Below are 12,821 nucleotides of genomic sequence, written 5' to 3' on the forward strand. Positions count from 1 at the left end.
CTCTCTGGAAGGTGGCTCCCGATGACAAAGATCACGTTTTACACATATGATTAAAAATCCTACTATTTCCATAAGTTCGCCTTTTGGGGCCCCTGGGTGTTTCAGTTGGTTAAGTTTCCGACACTTGATTTCCTCTCAGGCCATGATCTCACAGATCAGGGGTCGGAGCCCCGCATTGGACTCTGTGATGAGAGCCTGGAGGCTGCTTGGGCTTCTCTCTCTGTGTGTCTCTGTCTCTCTCTCCATCTCCCTCTGTCTCTCTGCTGGGTGCTCTTTGTCTCTGAAAATATTTAAATAAACTTAAAAAATTAACTTGCCTTTTCCAGAACCTCATGTAGCTGGAATCATACAGTGTGTAATCTCTTCAGATTGGCGTCTTGCATGTGGTAACAGGCATTTACGTTCCCCACAAGGCTTGTTGTGGTTTGATAGCTCGTTTCCTTTTAGTGCTGGGTGACGACCCATTGTCTGGATTTAGCTGTTTATTTATTTTCCCTGATGACATATGATGTGGGTCATCTCTCCTGTGCTTTTTGCCATCAGCGTGTCTTCTCTGGTGAGGTGTCTTTTAGTGCCTTGGGCCTCTTTTCATTGGGTTGTTTGTTTTCTTAATGTTGAGCCTGGAGAGTTCTTTATATATGTTGGCTAATACTTCTTTATCAGCTGTGTCTTCTGTAGATATTTTCTCCCTGTCTGTGGCTTGTCTTTTCCTTCCTGGGATTGCCTTTGCAGAGCAGAACTGTTTCATTTCACTGAATTCCTGTTTACGTCATCTTTCTTTCATGAATCGTGCCTTTTGTGTCTTTCTGAAACGTGTTCACCGGTCCCAAGAACATCTAGATTTTCCTATGTTGTCCTGTCGGAGTTTCCCAATTCTTCGTTTATATAGAGGTACTGATCCGCTGAGTTAGTTTTTGGGAAGGGTGTGAGCCCTGTGTCTCGGTTCTTTTTTTTGCACGTGGACGTCTGGTAGTTCCAGCACCATTTGTTGAAGAGACTATCTTTCGTCCATGGGATTGCCTTTGCTCCGTGTCAAAGATCAGTTCACCGTCTATACGTGGGTCTATTTCTGAGCTCTGTATCCTGTTGCACGATCTGTTTGGTTCTTCTCACCAAATCCGTAGTGTCTTGATGGCTGTCAGTGTGTAGGAGGTCTTGAAGGAGGGGGTGTCAGACTTCCACCTCGCTCTTCTGCAACATAGTGTGGCCTCCTCTGGGTCATTTTCTCTCCACGCAAACTGTGGAATCACGTGATCAATGTCTACAACATAACGTGCTGGGCTGCAGATTGTGGTTGACTGAATGTATAGATCAAGTTGGGAATTTGGATATCTAGACAATATTGAGCCTTCTTATCCATGAACATGGTCTATCTCCCCATGTACTTAGTTGTTCTCTGATTTTGTTTACGAGAGTCTTGTAGTTTTCCTCGTAAAGATCCTTGCATATTTTGTGATATTTATGCCTCAACACTTCACTTTTGCGTTTTCAGTGTAAACGGTACCGTGCATTCAGTTTAAAATTCCATTTCTTCGTTCCTGGTGTGTAGGTGAGTCATTGAGCGTCGAGTAGAAACCTTGTGTTTCCTGTAACCGTGCTATCATCCGTCAGCAGATGAAGAGTACTTCTTGTTGTGTCGATTCTTTTGGACGTTGTACATGGAAACCCACGTCACATGTGTGCAATGATGGTTTTATTTCATTCTCCACAGTCAGTGTACCTTTTATTGCATTTTGTTGTCTTATTGTGTCAGCTAGGACTTCATGTACAACCCTGAGAGAGGGTGTGGATAGGAGCCATCCTTCCTGGTTCCTGGCCTTAGAGGAAGCATTTCCCGCCTGTAGGCACTAGGTATGATGTTAGCTGTGGTGTTTGTGGAGATGATCTTTATCAAGTTGAAGAAATTCTCCTCCGTTCCTAGTTTCCTGTGAGTTTATCCTCACGAGTGGGTGTTGGGCTCAGTTTCTTTTGGAATCAGAAGTCAATGGAAAAAAGTAATCTTGTGGACTGATAGCAGCTAGGCCGTTAACACTCACCTGCCCGGGTGGACCCCGTCTTCCTGCTTACTGGGACACAGAGTAAAGACCAAACCCTTGTACCGACACAATAGCATGCATACCTTCCAAGCTGCCGAGGGCAATTTAGAACGAACTAGTCTAAAGCAAAGGAACCCAAGTCTCTTTTCTATACCTATGGGGGGCAGAGCAGCTCCAGGAAAGACCAGGTCCCAGAGTCAAGCCAACACGTAGGTTGCTACATGAGAAGCCACAGGGTTTCTGGAGGACACGCGATCGCCCCACTGAAACACGTGGGTGGCTTGTCTGAAGAACGTTGTTGAGTTGTCTGGAGCTCAGTTGGTGCGACTGCTGAGCCCCAAGCCTCTCTGGGAAGACAGGCGGTTATGTGCTCGTTCTCCATCGGGCGGTTGCTGCTGGCACACTGTTTCTGTTTGTCACCCGTGTCTGGAGGGGCAGGTGCTCTGGTCCCTGTCGAGGCCCCGATCGCTTCCGTCACGGCCCCCAGACCCCGTCCCCAGCAGCAGGCACGTGTCCATGCTCAGGGAAGACTTCCTTCGTGAGTCCGAGCACCTGTCCCTACACCCACCCTGCACCTTGGCTCCCTCTGTGCCCTGTTTCTGGAAAGCGTGTCCCCTCCCCTCCCCCGTAGAGAGGAATGCGGGCAGGGTTCTGAGTCCTTGGGCTGAGGGTCATGATGTATGTTAGCTGCACCCAGTCTGCTTCCAAAGTTTCGGGACGTGGCCGAACGTGGGAGAAGCAAGCCCCATGGTGAGCAGGGCTGGAGGCGCTGGCCCACGTGTGACGCAGGCAGTGTAGGGGGGTGGCTGTGGTCAGCAGGGGACTCTGTGAGCCTCAGAGCCTGCAGAGTTGCAACCACAGGGCCTGTTTGCTCTGCCTGGGGGTGTGAGAAAGGAGAGAGGCTGTCCGGGGGCAGGCCTGGCCTCCCTCCTCCTTCCCCTCCAGTGGGGCTTCTGAAGGTCAGGAGGGACTGAGGTCTGGACAGACCAGTGGCCTATGAGCCTGAGATGTGGGCCTGGCCCCGCCATGTCCCGGCTTCCAGACCGTGGGCCCATCAAATACCCTAAATGGGCCCCGATGTTGCTCATCTGTAAAATGGACGCTAATCTTGATATCCGCCGCCTCTCGCAGGGACCGAGCCTGGGAACCTCAGAAACCAGACACGCTGTGCACGGGTGACGTTAGCTCTTGCTGCCCAGGACGGCGGCGAGTGACAGAGATCAATATGTGGGGTTGAAATGTCCGTGGTGGGGTGCCGGCGTGGCACGTGTGTTGGCGGCCCCTCCCGTGTCCCTGACCTGCAGCTCTTGGGGGTTCCCTCTGGGGCCCTGGGCCCCCCTCCACGCAGTGGTTTTGGTGAGCAGACACTCTTCCTCCGAGGCGCTCCCCGGGGGTGCAGGGACAGGGACAGGGGCATTGCCGACTTGCTCCCCATCACGCCGAAGTGACCAGTGGTGAGCTGCCCGGGTGTGGCCTCTGTCCGAGGACTTTCTAACCGTGAGGCCAGGGACTGAGCCTTCTGAAGGACCGTCCCCATTACGGGACGGGAGCGGGGGAAGAAGGCGGTGTTGATGCTCTCTTGTCTGAGGAGCGCAGAGCAGGTCGGGGAGCCCAGAGTGGACGGGGTGACTCTTGGAGGCCACACGGTGGGAAGGGACAGGGGCTGGGATGTTGGGTCTCAGAGATCACGGTTAGGAGTCAAGTCCCTGCTCCGCCCTGCTGAGTGACCTGCGATGGTCGTCCAAAGCCTTAGGATGGGCTTCCACATCCCCAGAAGGGACTTCCCAGCCCGTAGGCCGACTGCCTTCAGTTCGTGTCCCTGCCCATCCTGGGGTCCAGCCTTAGGATCTGAGGCTCTGAGCAGCTGGGGGGAGCCTCCGTGGGCGGGGAAAGGGCACAGCCGGCGGGGAGTTATGGGGCTGCCTCCCCAGGGTCCACGGGAGACAAGGTTCTCTGAGGTCGTGGGGCCCCGTCTGGGGAGAAGAGGCCTGACCCTCAGCAGGTGGCCGTGAGTCTGAGGCAGCCGAGCCTGTGGACGGAGGAGCCCGTCCCTGCCCCCTGCCTGTGTGTGAGAGCGGGCCCTGGGCTGGCAGAGCCTTAGGGGGACGCGCTGGTGGGGTGCTGCCCTGTTAGGGGGGTTTGCCTTGTGGGGGGGGGCAGGGCGGGTCTGGGTGCCCGGAGGGCCTGGGTGCCGGCAGAAGGGAAATGCCCGTGTTTGCACTGGGGTGTGGGGGGTGGGCCCTTCCCACAAAGCGCTTTGTTCTTGTGCTCAGAGCGTCTTCCTTAGACACCCGACAGTTAGGTGCAGAGAAAATCAGAAAGGAGATTTGACTCGTTCAATGGTGTTAAAACAGAGGACAGGCCCAAAGCAGGGGGGTCACTGTGTCCCTGGTACAGTGGTTTGTGCAACTTTGGGCCTGGCCATCGGCTGGCCCTGGGGAGCGGGGCTGCCTGGGCAGAGTGTGAACCCAGGGAAACAGGTAAGGGGTCCCAGCAGTGCCGGCTGGGGAGGTGAGATCACCAGGCTGGTAGTGCCCACAGGACGGGGCGTCTCCCACACAGCGCCTCACCGAGGGGGGGTTCCTATGTTTATTCCACCATCGTTCCCCGAGGGTCCCTGCAGGTGCCAGAGAGAAGAGCAAGCATCTGAATGGCTTATCTAGACCAGCCAGCTTGTCCTAGACAGTTAGCTCCGCCCTTGGGGTGGGAAGAGCCTAAGAGTGTTCTGAGCAGAAGCTCGCCTCTTCTCTTGCCTCTGCCTTCTGGATGTTTCCTCCACGGCCAACTGGGCCCAGACCAAGCCTGAAGGAGGCAGCCTGTGATGGGAGCCCAGTCAGAAGACCCCCACCTGTGCTGGGCCTCCCGGCTCCTGGGGTTCAGCAGCCTCGTCCTCAGTGAGTGGCCCGGGCTCCCCGGGTGGGAGGCCGGTGTGCGGGGCAGGGAGGCGGGGGTCCCGTGTGTCTGATGTCTGTGGGGAACAGCCCGAAATACCAACTGTGTCAGGGAGCACGAGGGGGGCATCTGGCTCTGAGCCGGGACCCGCCTGCCACAGGGGAGAGGCTGCCTCTGCAGCTGTGAGGGGAGCAGGGGGCCGACCCAGGGTCCCCGTGGGAGCTGGTCCCACTTCCTGGGCGAGAGGAGGGCACGGACACAAGGAACCAGGAAGGGAGGGCGGCCTCCGGAATTTGAGGGTGTCTGCGCCCACTTGCTGGAAGGGTGTGGATGGAACAGAGGGCGCTGATAATCAGGGCCCCGGGACAGGGTGAACGCGGTAACGGGAAGGGAAGTAGCAGGTCCCCAAAAGGGAACTGAAAGAAAGACTGTCCTGAGGAAACCCAGATACTCCTGTTAGCACTTCCCCCGAGACCATCCGCCTTCGTGAAACAGACGAAATAAAAACAAAGGACAAGACAGAGGTCTCGAGAGCAGTGGATTCCTGGGAATTTCATTTCCTGCCATGTTTTGCTTGAGTGCCCTGGCCTCTCTGGGGGAGGGGCATGCAGGGGTTCTAGGAAATTCCTGACTCTGGGGCATCTGTAAGCAGGGCGTTTCTCATCAGACATGAGGTTTGTGGGGACCTGGGGGCTCAGTTGAGCGTCCGACTCTTGATTTCGGCTCAGGTCATGATATCACGGTTCACGTGTTAGAGCCCCGCGTCGGGCTCTGTGCTTTGTCAGCCTGGAATTGTCTCTCCTTCCGTCTCTGTCCCCGCTGCACTCATTCTCTCTCTCTCTCTCAAAATAAATCAATTCATTTAAAAATTTATTTAAAAAAAAAAAGAAAAGGAGCTTTGTAAGGCGTTGACATCTCTCTGATCTCAGTGTTTTGGCCACAACAAAATGTAGGCTTTCTCTTTCTTTTAATTTTTATTAACTGGAAAAATACGTGAGATTACGTAGAGTTTTCTCCGTCAACATCTGGGTTGGAAGATTATGTAGGAAAGAAGGAAAGAAAAATGGAAGAAAGAAGGAGAAAGGAAGGAAGGGGGGAAAGTAAAAATTTATGTTCACTGCTGAATATTAAATTTTATCTTCTTCAGGGTCTCCTGGGTGGCTCAGTCGGTTAAGCTTGGGACTGCAGCTCAGTGATGATGTCACGGTTGGTGGGCTTGAGCCCCCAGTCGGACTCTGTGCTGACAGCTGGGAGCCTGGAGCCTCCTTGGGATTCTGTGCCTCCCTCTCCGTCTGCCCCTCCCCTGCTCTGACTCTCTCTCTGTCTCTTGAAACTAAATCAATGTAAAAAAAACAAAAAACAATAAATAAAATAAATGCTATCTTCTTAAATAAATCCTGGCTCTCTGGATCACAGCCACCTGTGTCCCTGCCATCTGTCTTTCTGTCCTTCTGTCCTTCCTCTCTGGGATTAGCACCATCTGCTGATCTGAGAGCTCTCACTGCCTTCCTCCCAGCTTGAGTCGGCTTCCAGCCTCCTGAAGCCCAGGCTCACAATCCAGCCTGGGGGGCAGGCCCTCCCCTGCAGCCTGAGGGCTGAGCCTCCTCCTTCCCTGGTGCCCTCCTTGCCAGCAGGTGCCCGAGGTCTTGCCCTGCCACAGGCGGACAGGTACCTGGGTGCCCTTTCCCAGGAGAATAGCTGGGGCGTGAGAGCCCAGGACTGCTGGGAGGCGCCGAGAGTGAGCCCCTGCGCAGGGCAGGGTAGGGCAGGGGGAGAGGTGCAGGCAGCTCCCTGCAGGGGAAGCCCTGGCCTGGGGGAGAGGGAAGCCGGCTCCATGGGCGGCAGCCCAGTGGAGAGAAATGGGGAGATGCCCACACCATGTGGAGCCACAGTACCCGGCCCTCCTTCGTCTCTAGGACGTTGCCCCCCCTGCACAGGTGTGCTCAGTTTCCTGCTGCGTGGACTTGACAGGGACCATGGAAACCAGCTGCCGTGGACATGGCTCTGAGAGCTTCATGGCTCTGAGCGGAAGGCCCGGGGGGACTTTGGCTCCCGTGGCCGCCTGTGGGGCGGCACCATGGGTGTCTGTCTCCCGGGAGCCCGTCCCTGATCCCGGGAGGAGACCCCGAGAGGGCAGCTGGTGGGGAGCACAGGGCTCCATCCGGGACGTGGGAAGTTCGGGGCGGACCCCAGCTGTGCTTGTCAGGAGCAAGCATCGTCCTGATGGGAACAGCTCACACCTAAGGGAAAGCTCTCGCCTTCCTACACCCTGGCAACGGTTCCCTGAGGGGAGCACGGTCATTGTCTCTGCATCAGAGACTCAAGGAGAAGGCAGGGAGCTTACATGACTGCCCGAGGCCACAGACTGCAGAGAGCGGAGGACTCCCGCCTCCCGGACCCTCTCCCGGTCCCCACCCCCCTGCTGCAAGGGACCTCCTGGTCTGAGACCCAAGCACAGTCCCTTCCGGTCACATTCACACACCAACACTGCAACCGCAAAAGTTCTAGGAGGCATCCAGACCGAGTTCAAAGCACACTTTTGCTGTGGGGCCGATGTTTTTCTGCAAGACGTAAAACCAATAAGGCTTGACAGCAGGGCCAGAGTCCACAGACAGAGGTGAGGTGCATGTTGGAGAAGAGTTACGTTATGTGTGTTAGAAAACAGGCTGATTCTCTTACGACAGGTGCGGCGGCTCCTCTAAAGTAATGGGACACAACAAGCCAAGGGCACAAGCAGATCCAAACCGCAATGGGACGCAGCAGCTGGCACGTGGGGACAGGGACCTGCCGTCCGGGCCGGGCAGCGTCAGGCAGGATGCAGCCGCCTGCTGTCGGAATGAGGGAGTTAGTGAGGACATCATTGCGTAGAAGGATCTGGAATCTTCTACAAGCAATACTGGCCTGAGCCCTCCTCTGGGTTCTCTGCTTCCTGGGAGAGCGAGGAACGATGTGAACACAGCGAGGGGGCAGGCCCCGCGTGAGGACAGCTCACGGACCTGGAGAGGCATCTGGGGCCCTGGCAGGCAGCGGTCCCCCAGGCGGTCCTGACCTGCTGCAGGGGACACATGGGTCTTCCTTTCAGGACAAGGTCGTTCTTTGCCCGTCCCCTTCTTTCCTATCCCGGTCTCCAGAAGGACCCAGGGTATCAGGTCCCCTAGGCTGTGCCGCATGGGGCATTTTGGGGTCTGGAGGGGCGGCGCGGAGGCCCTTGCCTTCTGGTCACGGCTCTGCAAGAGGGGACTGAGGAAGGACATTGAGGGTGTCTCGGGGACCGGCTGGGGAAGCGTGGTCTTCGTGGCAGGCACAGCAGAGCTCACCTACCCATCATACCTTCTCCCACATTTTCCAGTTCTGGGTAGGTAGCCAGGGCCCTGTGACTAGGTGGCCAAACCCATGAGCAGAGATCACGCCGCTTCTGGAGGGAGAGAAACCCCCACGGGCGATTCCCCTATGTGCCTTCTCTGCTGTGGCCCCGAGGGGTGCAGCCACCAGGCCGTGATGCCTCTACCTTGTGTGACAGGACCCCTCTCAGTCTCAGAATCTCCCCTTGTCTCAGCCCCTGCGCGACTGGAGTGCGGGTTCCCGTAGCACAGCCTCCCTGAGCCTGACCTTGGGCCACTCCGCTCCAGAGCAAGTCACAGGGCGCGGCCCCCACTCCAGGGCCGGGGCTCCCACAGCGTGTGGGCAGCCACGGTGGAAGCTGCCTCCTACGCTGGGCACTTGGCATTGGCCCAGACGTGCTCGGGCTCTCGATCTGTGATGTCATCACGTCCAGACTCTCAGAGTTAGGCGGCGAGGACACTGCGGGACAGCAGGTCAGGACCGGGTTCAAGGGGACGCCCCACGAGGACCAGGACCTGATTCCAGCATGGCTCCAAATTCTTGCTCGGCACCCCCTCCCGGAGTCAAGGGAGTCTACTGGGCGGATTTCATGAGCGCCATGGGTTCTAGGGTTTTCTCCTTATTCTCAATGACAAAACACTCACCGTGTCTGTTTCCAATGCCCTAGGCGCCTTCAGCACTGTGGTCAACGGTTCTGGAACTCATGGATCTCAAGTGGAGGATATTGGAAACGTGGTTTCTGTGATGGGAACTCATGGAGGTTCTGTGTCGTTTCATGCGACCCGAAGTCCAGACTCACTTCCAGGAGTCACGCTGGAGATTTCTTGGGGCATTAAATCTGAGTCACACAACACGATCATACTGCACGTGTCTCCTGGGGAAGATGTTCCAAAATGGGTCAACTTCCAGGACAAGCTCGAGAAGAGGGTCCATGTGCTCAACACCACGACCCTGAGGATTGACAACCTGACCCTTGAGGACAGTGGGCAGTACTGGGCTCGAGTCTCCTTAACCGGAGGAAGAGAAATGAACTGGTATTTCCACCTCACTGTCTATGGTAGGTGGTGGCTTCTCCCCCAATACATACTTACCCCTTTCTTTTGTCCCTGGGAGTGTCCCTGGCCCCCCTTGCAAGATCTCTTCCAGACCCCAGACTTGAGGCTCTGGCTTCTCTCTTGAAACTGGACGCAGTGTGTTCACCACAAGTCGAGGCAGAGCTGAGATCACGCCTGAGGCTTCACGCAGTGGCTCCCGTCCTCATAGCCACTCGCTGTATATTTGGGTCAAGTCCTCTTATCTGTAAAGTGGATTCACCATCCTTGGGGGGAGGATGCCAGGGCGACAGTGAGATTCTGCCCGAGAAAGCATGAGGCGTGATGCTTCCCACCCACGTGACCCCGTGTCCTCTTGTCCCTCGGGCCCCAGAGCCCGTGCCCCGCCCCCAGATCCTGGCCAAGACTCCATCCGTCACACCAGACTGGTGCAATGTCACCCTGGAGTGCCACGCCCCGGGAACCAGAGAGGACGTGAATGTGTCCTGGGAGAGCAAGGGCCTCCCCAGGGAGCTGGAGCAGAGAGGGGTCCCAGGACCGGCCCCCAACCCCTGGACCCTGGCTCTGAAGCTGCCCCTGAGCCAGCCCAGCCCCAGCATCACCTGTGTGGTCAGCAACCCGGGGGACCGGAAAACTGCCACCCGGGACCTTGGGGAAGTCTGTGGCCACGGTGAGTGCATCCTGTCAGAGGGGAGGGGACTCCCGGGGCTCAGGTCCCCCTGGGTGAGGGTTCCGGTCTCTGTCCCCCATGTTTAGATCACCTCCTGCCACCCGTCACCCGTCCAGGAGGCTGGCAGGCACATCCCGCTTGCTTCTGCCTTTCGGTGTCTCTCTCCTGCTCCTCTGCACCCCTCACCCCTGCTGGTCCAGGCAGCCCCCTCGGGTACCTCACCCCTGCCTCATGCTTCAGTCCTTGTGTGTCCCGGGAGGTTTCCAGCAAGCGAGGGGGGAGGGTCAGTGGTCGGTGCCACCTGAGGGAGGCCGAGCCAGCCGCTGCCTGCAGGGTTCAGGCGTCGGGGCTCGTGTGCCCGTCTCCGGTCTCGGGGACACGCTTCCCGCCCAAGTGCTCGCCTGGATTCCCGGATGTGTCCTGGGCTCCCCAGGTTTCAGCTTCTGGCCAGGCTGCTCCTTCTTGCCCCAGACCTTCCAGTCCGGAGTCCTCCCCTTCCGCACTTACTCCCGTCCAGGGACCCCTTGCCTGCAGCTGCCCCACCGTGGGTGACCCCTGCCGGCCCACAGGAGCCCCCGCTGGGGGCCCGTCCAGCAGGCACTGACCTCGAGCAGGGCTCCTTACCTCAGGACCCTGCAGGAGACCCCCTGAGCCACCCTCACCCCTCGCCTCCTCTCGGGAGCGCAGGGGCCCTCCCACTGAGAGCTGATGCTGTGGCGGATGATCAGTGTCTCGTGTGGCCTGGTCCCGGAGGGAAGCACTGCGGCTGCCTCTGTTTGCCTTCCTGTCCCACCTCGGCCTCCCCACCTGACTTGCTCATTGTCAGTGTGTCCCCTAGCGAGCAGTGACCGGCTTCCCTGTGTGCCGCCTCGTCCCTCCAACCCATCGTCCCCCTGTTGCCTCAGCCTCCCTGAGTCCCCTGGGAAGCTCGTCCCTCGGTGACCTCTAACCTCTGGAGGAGCCTTCTGCCTCTCGCTCACCCTTCCTCTTCTGGCTCCTCCCTCAACTCAGTCCGGCCCTCTCCTCCTCCGGGAAGCCCTCCCTGGAGACCCGTGTACTGGCTGTGAACCTCTAGTGCACCGCCATGGCCCTGGCTGGCTGCCTTTGGCCTTTTCCCAGCCCTCCCCCCACGGCTGAGCCGCTCAAGCGTCTGGTCCCTGTCCTGTCCCTCTCAGCACCCCGGCCCCAAGCAGGGGCCTGGTGCTGGTTGAGTGACAGGACCTGCCGTGTTCCCCCCTCTCCAGCCGAGACGGGGTCCCTTCACACGTGTCCACGTGCCTGGCAACGGGCATGTGACGTTGTCTCTTGTCTCATCCTTCTTCACTGTCTGTGTGGGAGGCAAACAGGTCCACATGGGCCGGACGGGTCTGCCCACCTGCCAGCTATCCTGGGGGCTCTTGTGGTCGTGCTGCTGATCCTCGGAGCTGGACTGTACCTTCTGTGCTCGCGTAGGAGGAAGCAGAGCTTGGAGCCTGGGAGAGGCAGGTGCACTTGTCCTTCCCGTGCCCACGTACCTCCCCCCGCCCCCCGCTGACCCTCAGCTCCCTTCCCCCGCGTCTTGCTGCTCAGGGATGTCCCTGCAGCAGGCTGGTGGGTGTGGGCGTGACCGAGGGGGGCATGCTGGGGGAGGGTACAGGTTTCCAAGGCTCAGATTCAAGCTGCATCGGTGGGACTCTCGTGCAGGGTCCCAGGAAGAGCACAGGGACCATGATGATGGCGTCCAGTATGCAGAGCTGAGCCAGCAGACTTCCAGGGAGAACAGGGACCAGGTAAGGCCGGGCGAGGCGGTCAGCCCGGGTTCCCCCATGTCCCTGTGCCTGGGTGTGAGTTTGTCAATCCCAGGGATCAGCAGTTTCTGGCCTCGTTGCCTCTGTATCCCTCTCCAGACAGTGCAGAGTTAACACGGGGTCCGTGCAGTGCTGGGCGCTTTGGGGGGAGGTCAGGTGAGCGGCATCGCATCTGTGTGGGTCCCTCTGGGGCCTCTCTGTCCCTCAGCTGTGGCAGGAACCCTCTGTCTGCGTTCCAGGGTTCGGGGGAACCACATCTCGAACAGGAGACACCGCTCACGACAGTCTACAGTGAGGTCCGCCACCCAGGCCAGGGCTTGAGGGTGATTTAACTGGAAGAAGCAGGGAATCCAGCCTCCCCCCCGACACCTCTGTTGTGCGCGTGATGCCTGCGGCCCTGGTCCTGCCCCCTCCCCCTCTGACTGCTCTCAGCAGGGACCGGATTCATCCAACCTCCGTGAATCTCTATGCGGACACGTTGTGCCCAAGTTGAGCAGAAGACACACATCGCGGCAGATGGAGGGGGACCTTCGTCGTTAAACGAGTCCAAAGCTGTGGTCCGGTTCCGCTCAGCCTCAGCCCCTTTGGCAACCGTCAACGGAGCCCACTCTCCCCACGTCTGTGCCCCGTCCGTCATCCTGTCCGGACCCTCGGCCTCTGGGACCCATGGACATGAAGTCTCAACTTCCAGCCTCGACCGGTTCACCACCAGCCAATTGTGCATTTTCCTTTTGTCTCTCTCCCCAAATATATGTGTAAATAACCACTTAAAAAAAAAAAAACAACAGATGAAATTTGTCTAAGACCTATTATGGCTTTGTAATTTCAGGTTTAATTTGAATAAGTTTGTTTTCATTCTGACCCTTGTGACTCCGCCCACAGCAGGACGCCCGGCCCCTCCCTCTCCGTCTCTTACTGCCCCCACCCTCCCATCCTCTGCTGGTCCCCGGGGAGCCCTCCTCTCTCCCCTGCCCCCACCTCTCCCCCCGTGACTCCGGCTAAGTCCGAGGCTGGAGCCGGGCTGCGCTGAGCCCGCGTCTCC

At 58.0% G+C, this 12,821-nt stretch overlaps 1 protein-coding gene across 1 annotated transcript; it reads left to right on the forward strand.

The window, feature by feature from the left end:
* Positions 1 to 4,569: 4,569 nt before the first annotated feature.
* LOC112851772 (SLAM family member 8-like) lies at positions 4,570 to 12,589 on the forward strand. The gene is made up of 6 exons (XM_086694560.1): positions 4,570 to 4,930; positions 8,938 to 9,327; positions 9,696 to 9,992; positions 11,339 to 11,473; positions 11,676 to 11,761; positions 12,019 to 12,589. The coding sequence occupies exons 1-6, from the start codon at positions 4,858 to 4,860 to the stop codon at positions 12,109 to 12,111; spliced, it is 1,074 nt and encodes a 357-aa protein (XP_086550686.1). The 5' UTR covers positions 4,570 to 4,857; the 3' UTR covers positions 12,112 to 12,589.
* Positions 12,590 to 12,821: the final 232 nt, after the last annotated feature.

The sequence above is a fragment of the Puma concolor genome, chromosome E4 (genome assembly GCF_028749965.1).
Source record: "Puma concolor isolate L17-30 chromosome E4, mPumCon1.1.hap2, whole genome shotgun sequence".
Lineage (NCBI taxonomy): Eukaryota > Metazoa > Chordata > Mammalia > Carnivora > Felidae > Puma > Puma concolor.

Bases quoted from the DNA above. Each gene is read 5' to 3' on its own strand.
- LOC112851772 (XM_086694560.1), top strand. From the start codon at position 4,858: ATGGGAGCCCAGTCAGAAGACCCCCACCTGTGCTGGGCCTCCCGGCTC. The intron at 4,931-8,937 runs GTGAGTGGCCCG...CCAATGCCCTAG, and splicing joins GTTCAGCAGCCTCGTCCTCA to GCGCCTTCAGCACTGTGGTC. The intron at 9,993-11,338 runs GTGAGTGCATCC...GGAGGCAAACAG, and splicing joins TGGGGAAGTCTGTGGCCACG to GTCCACATGGGCCGGACGGG.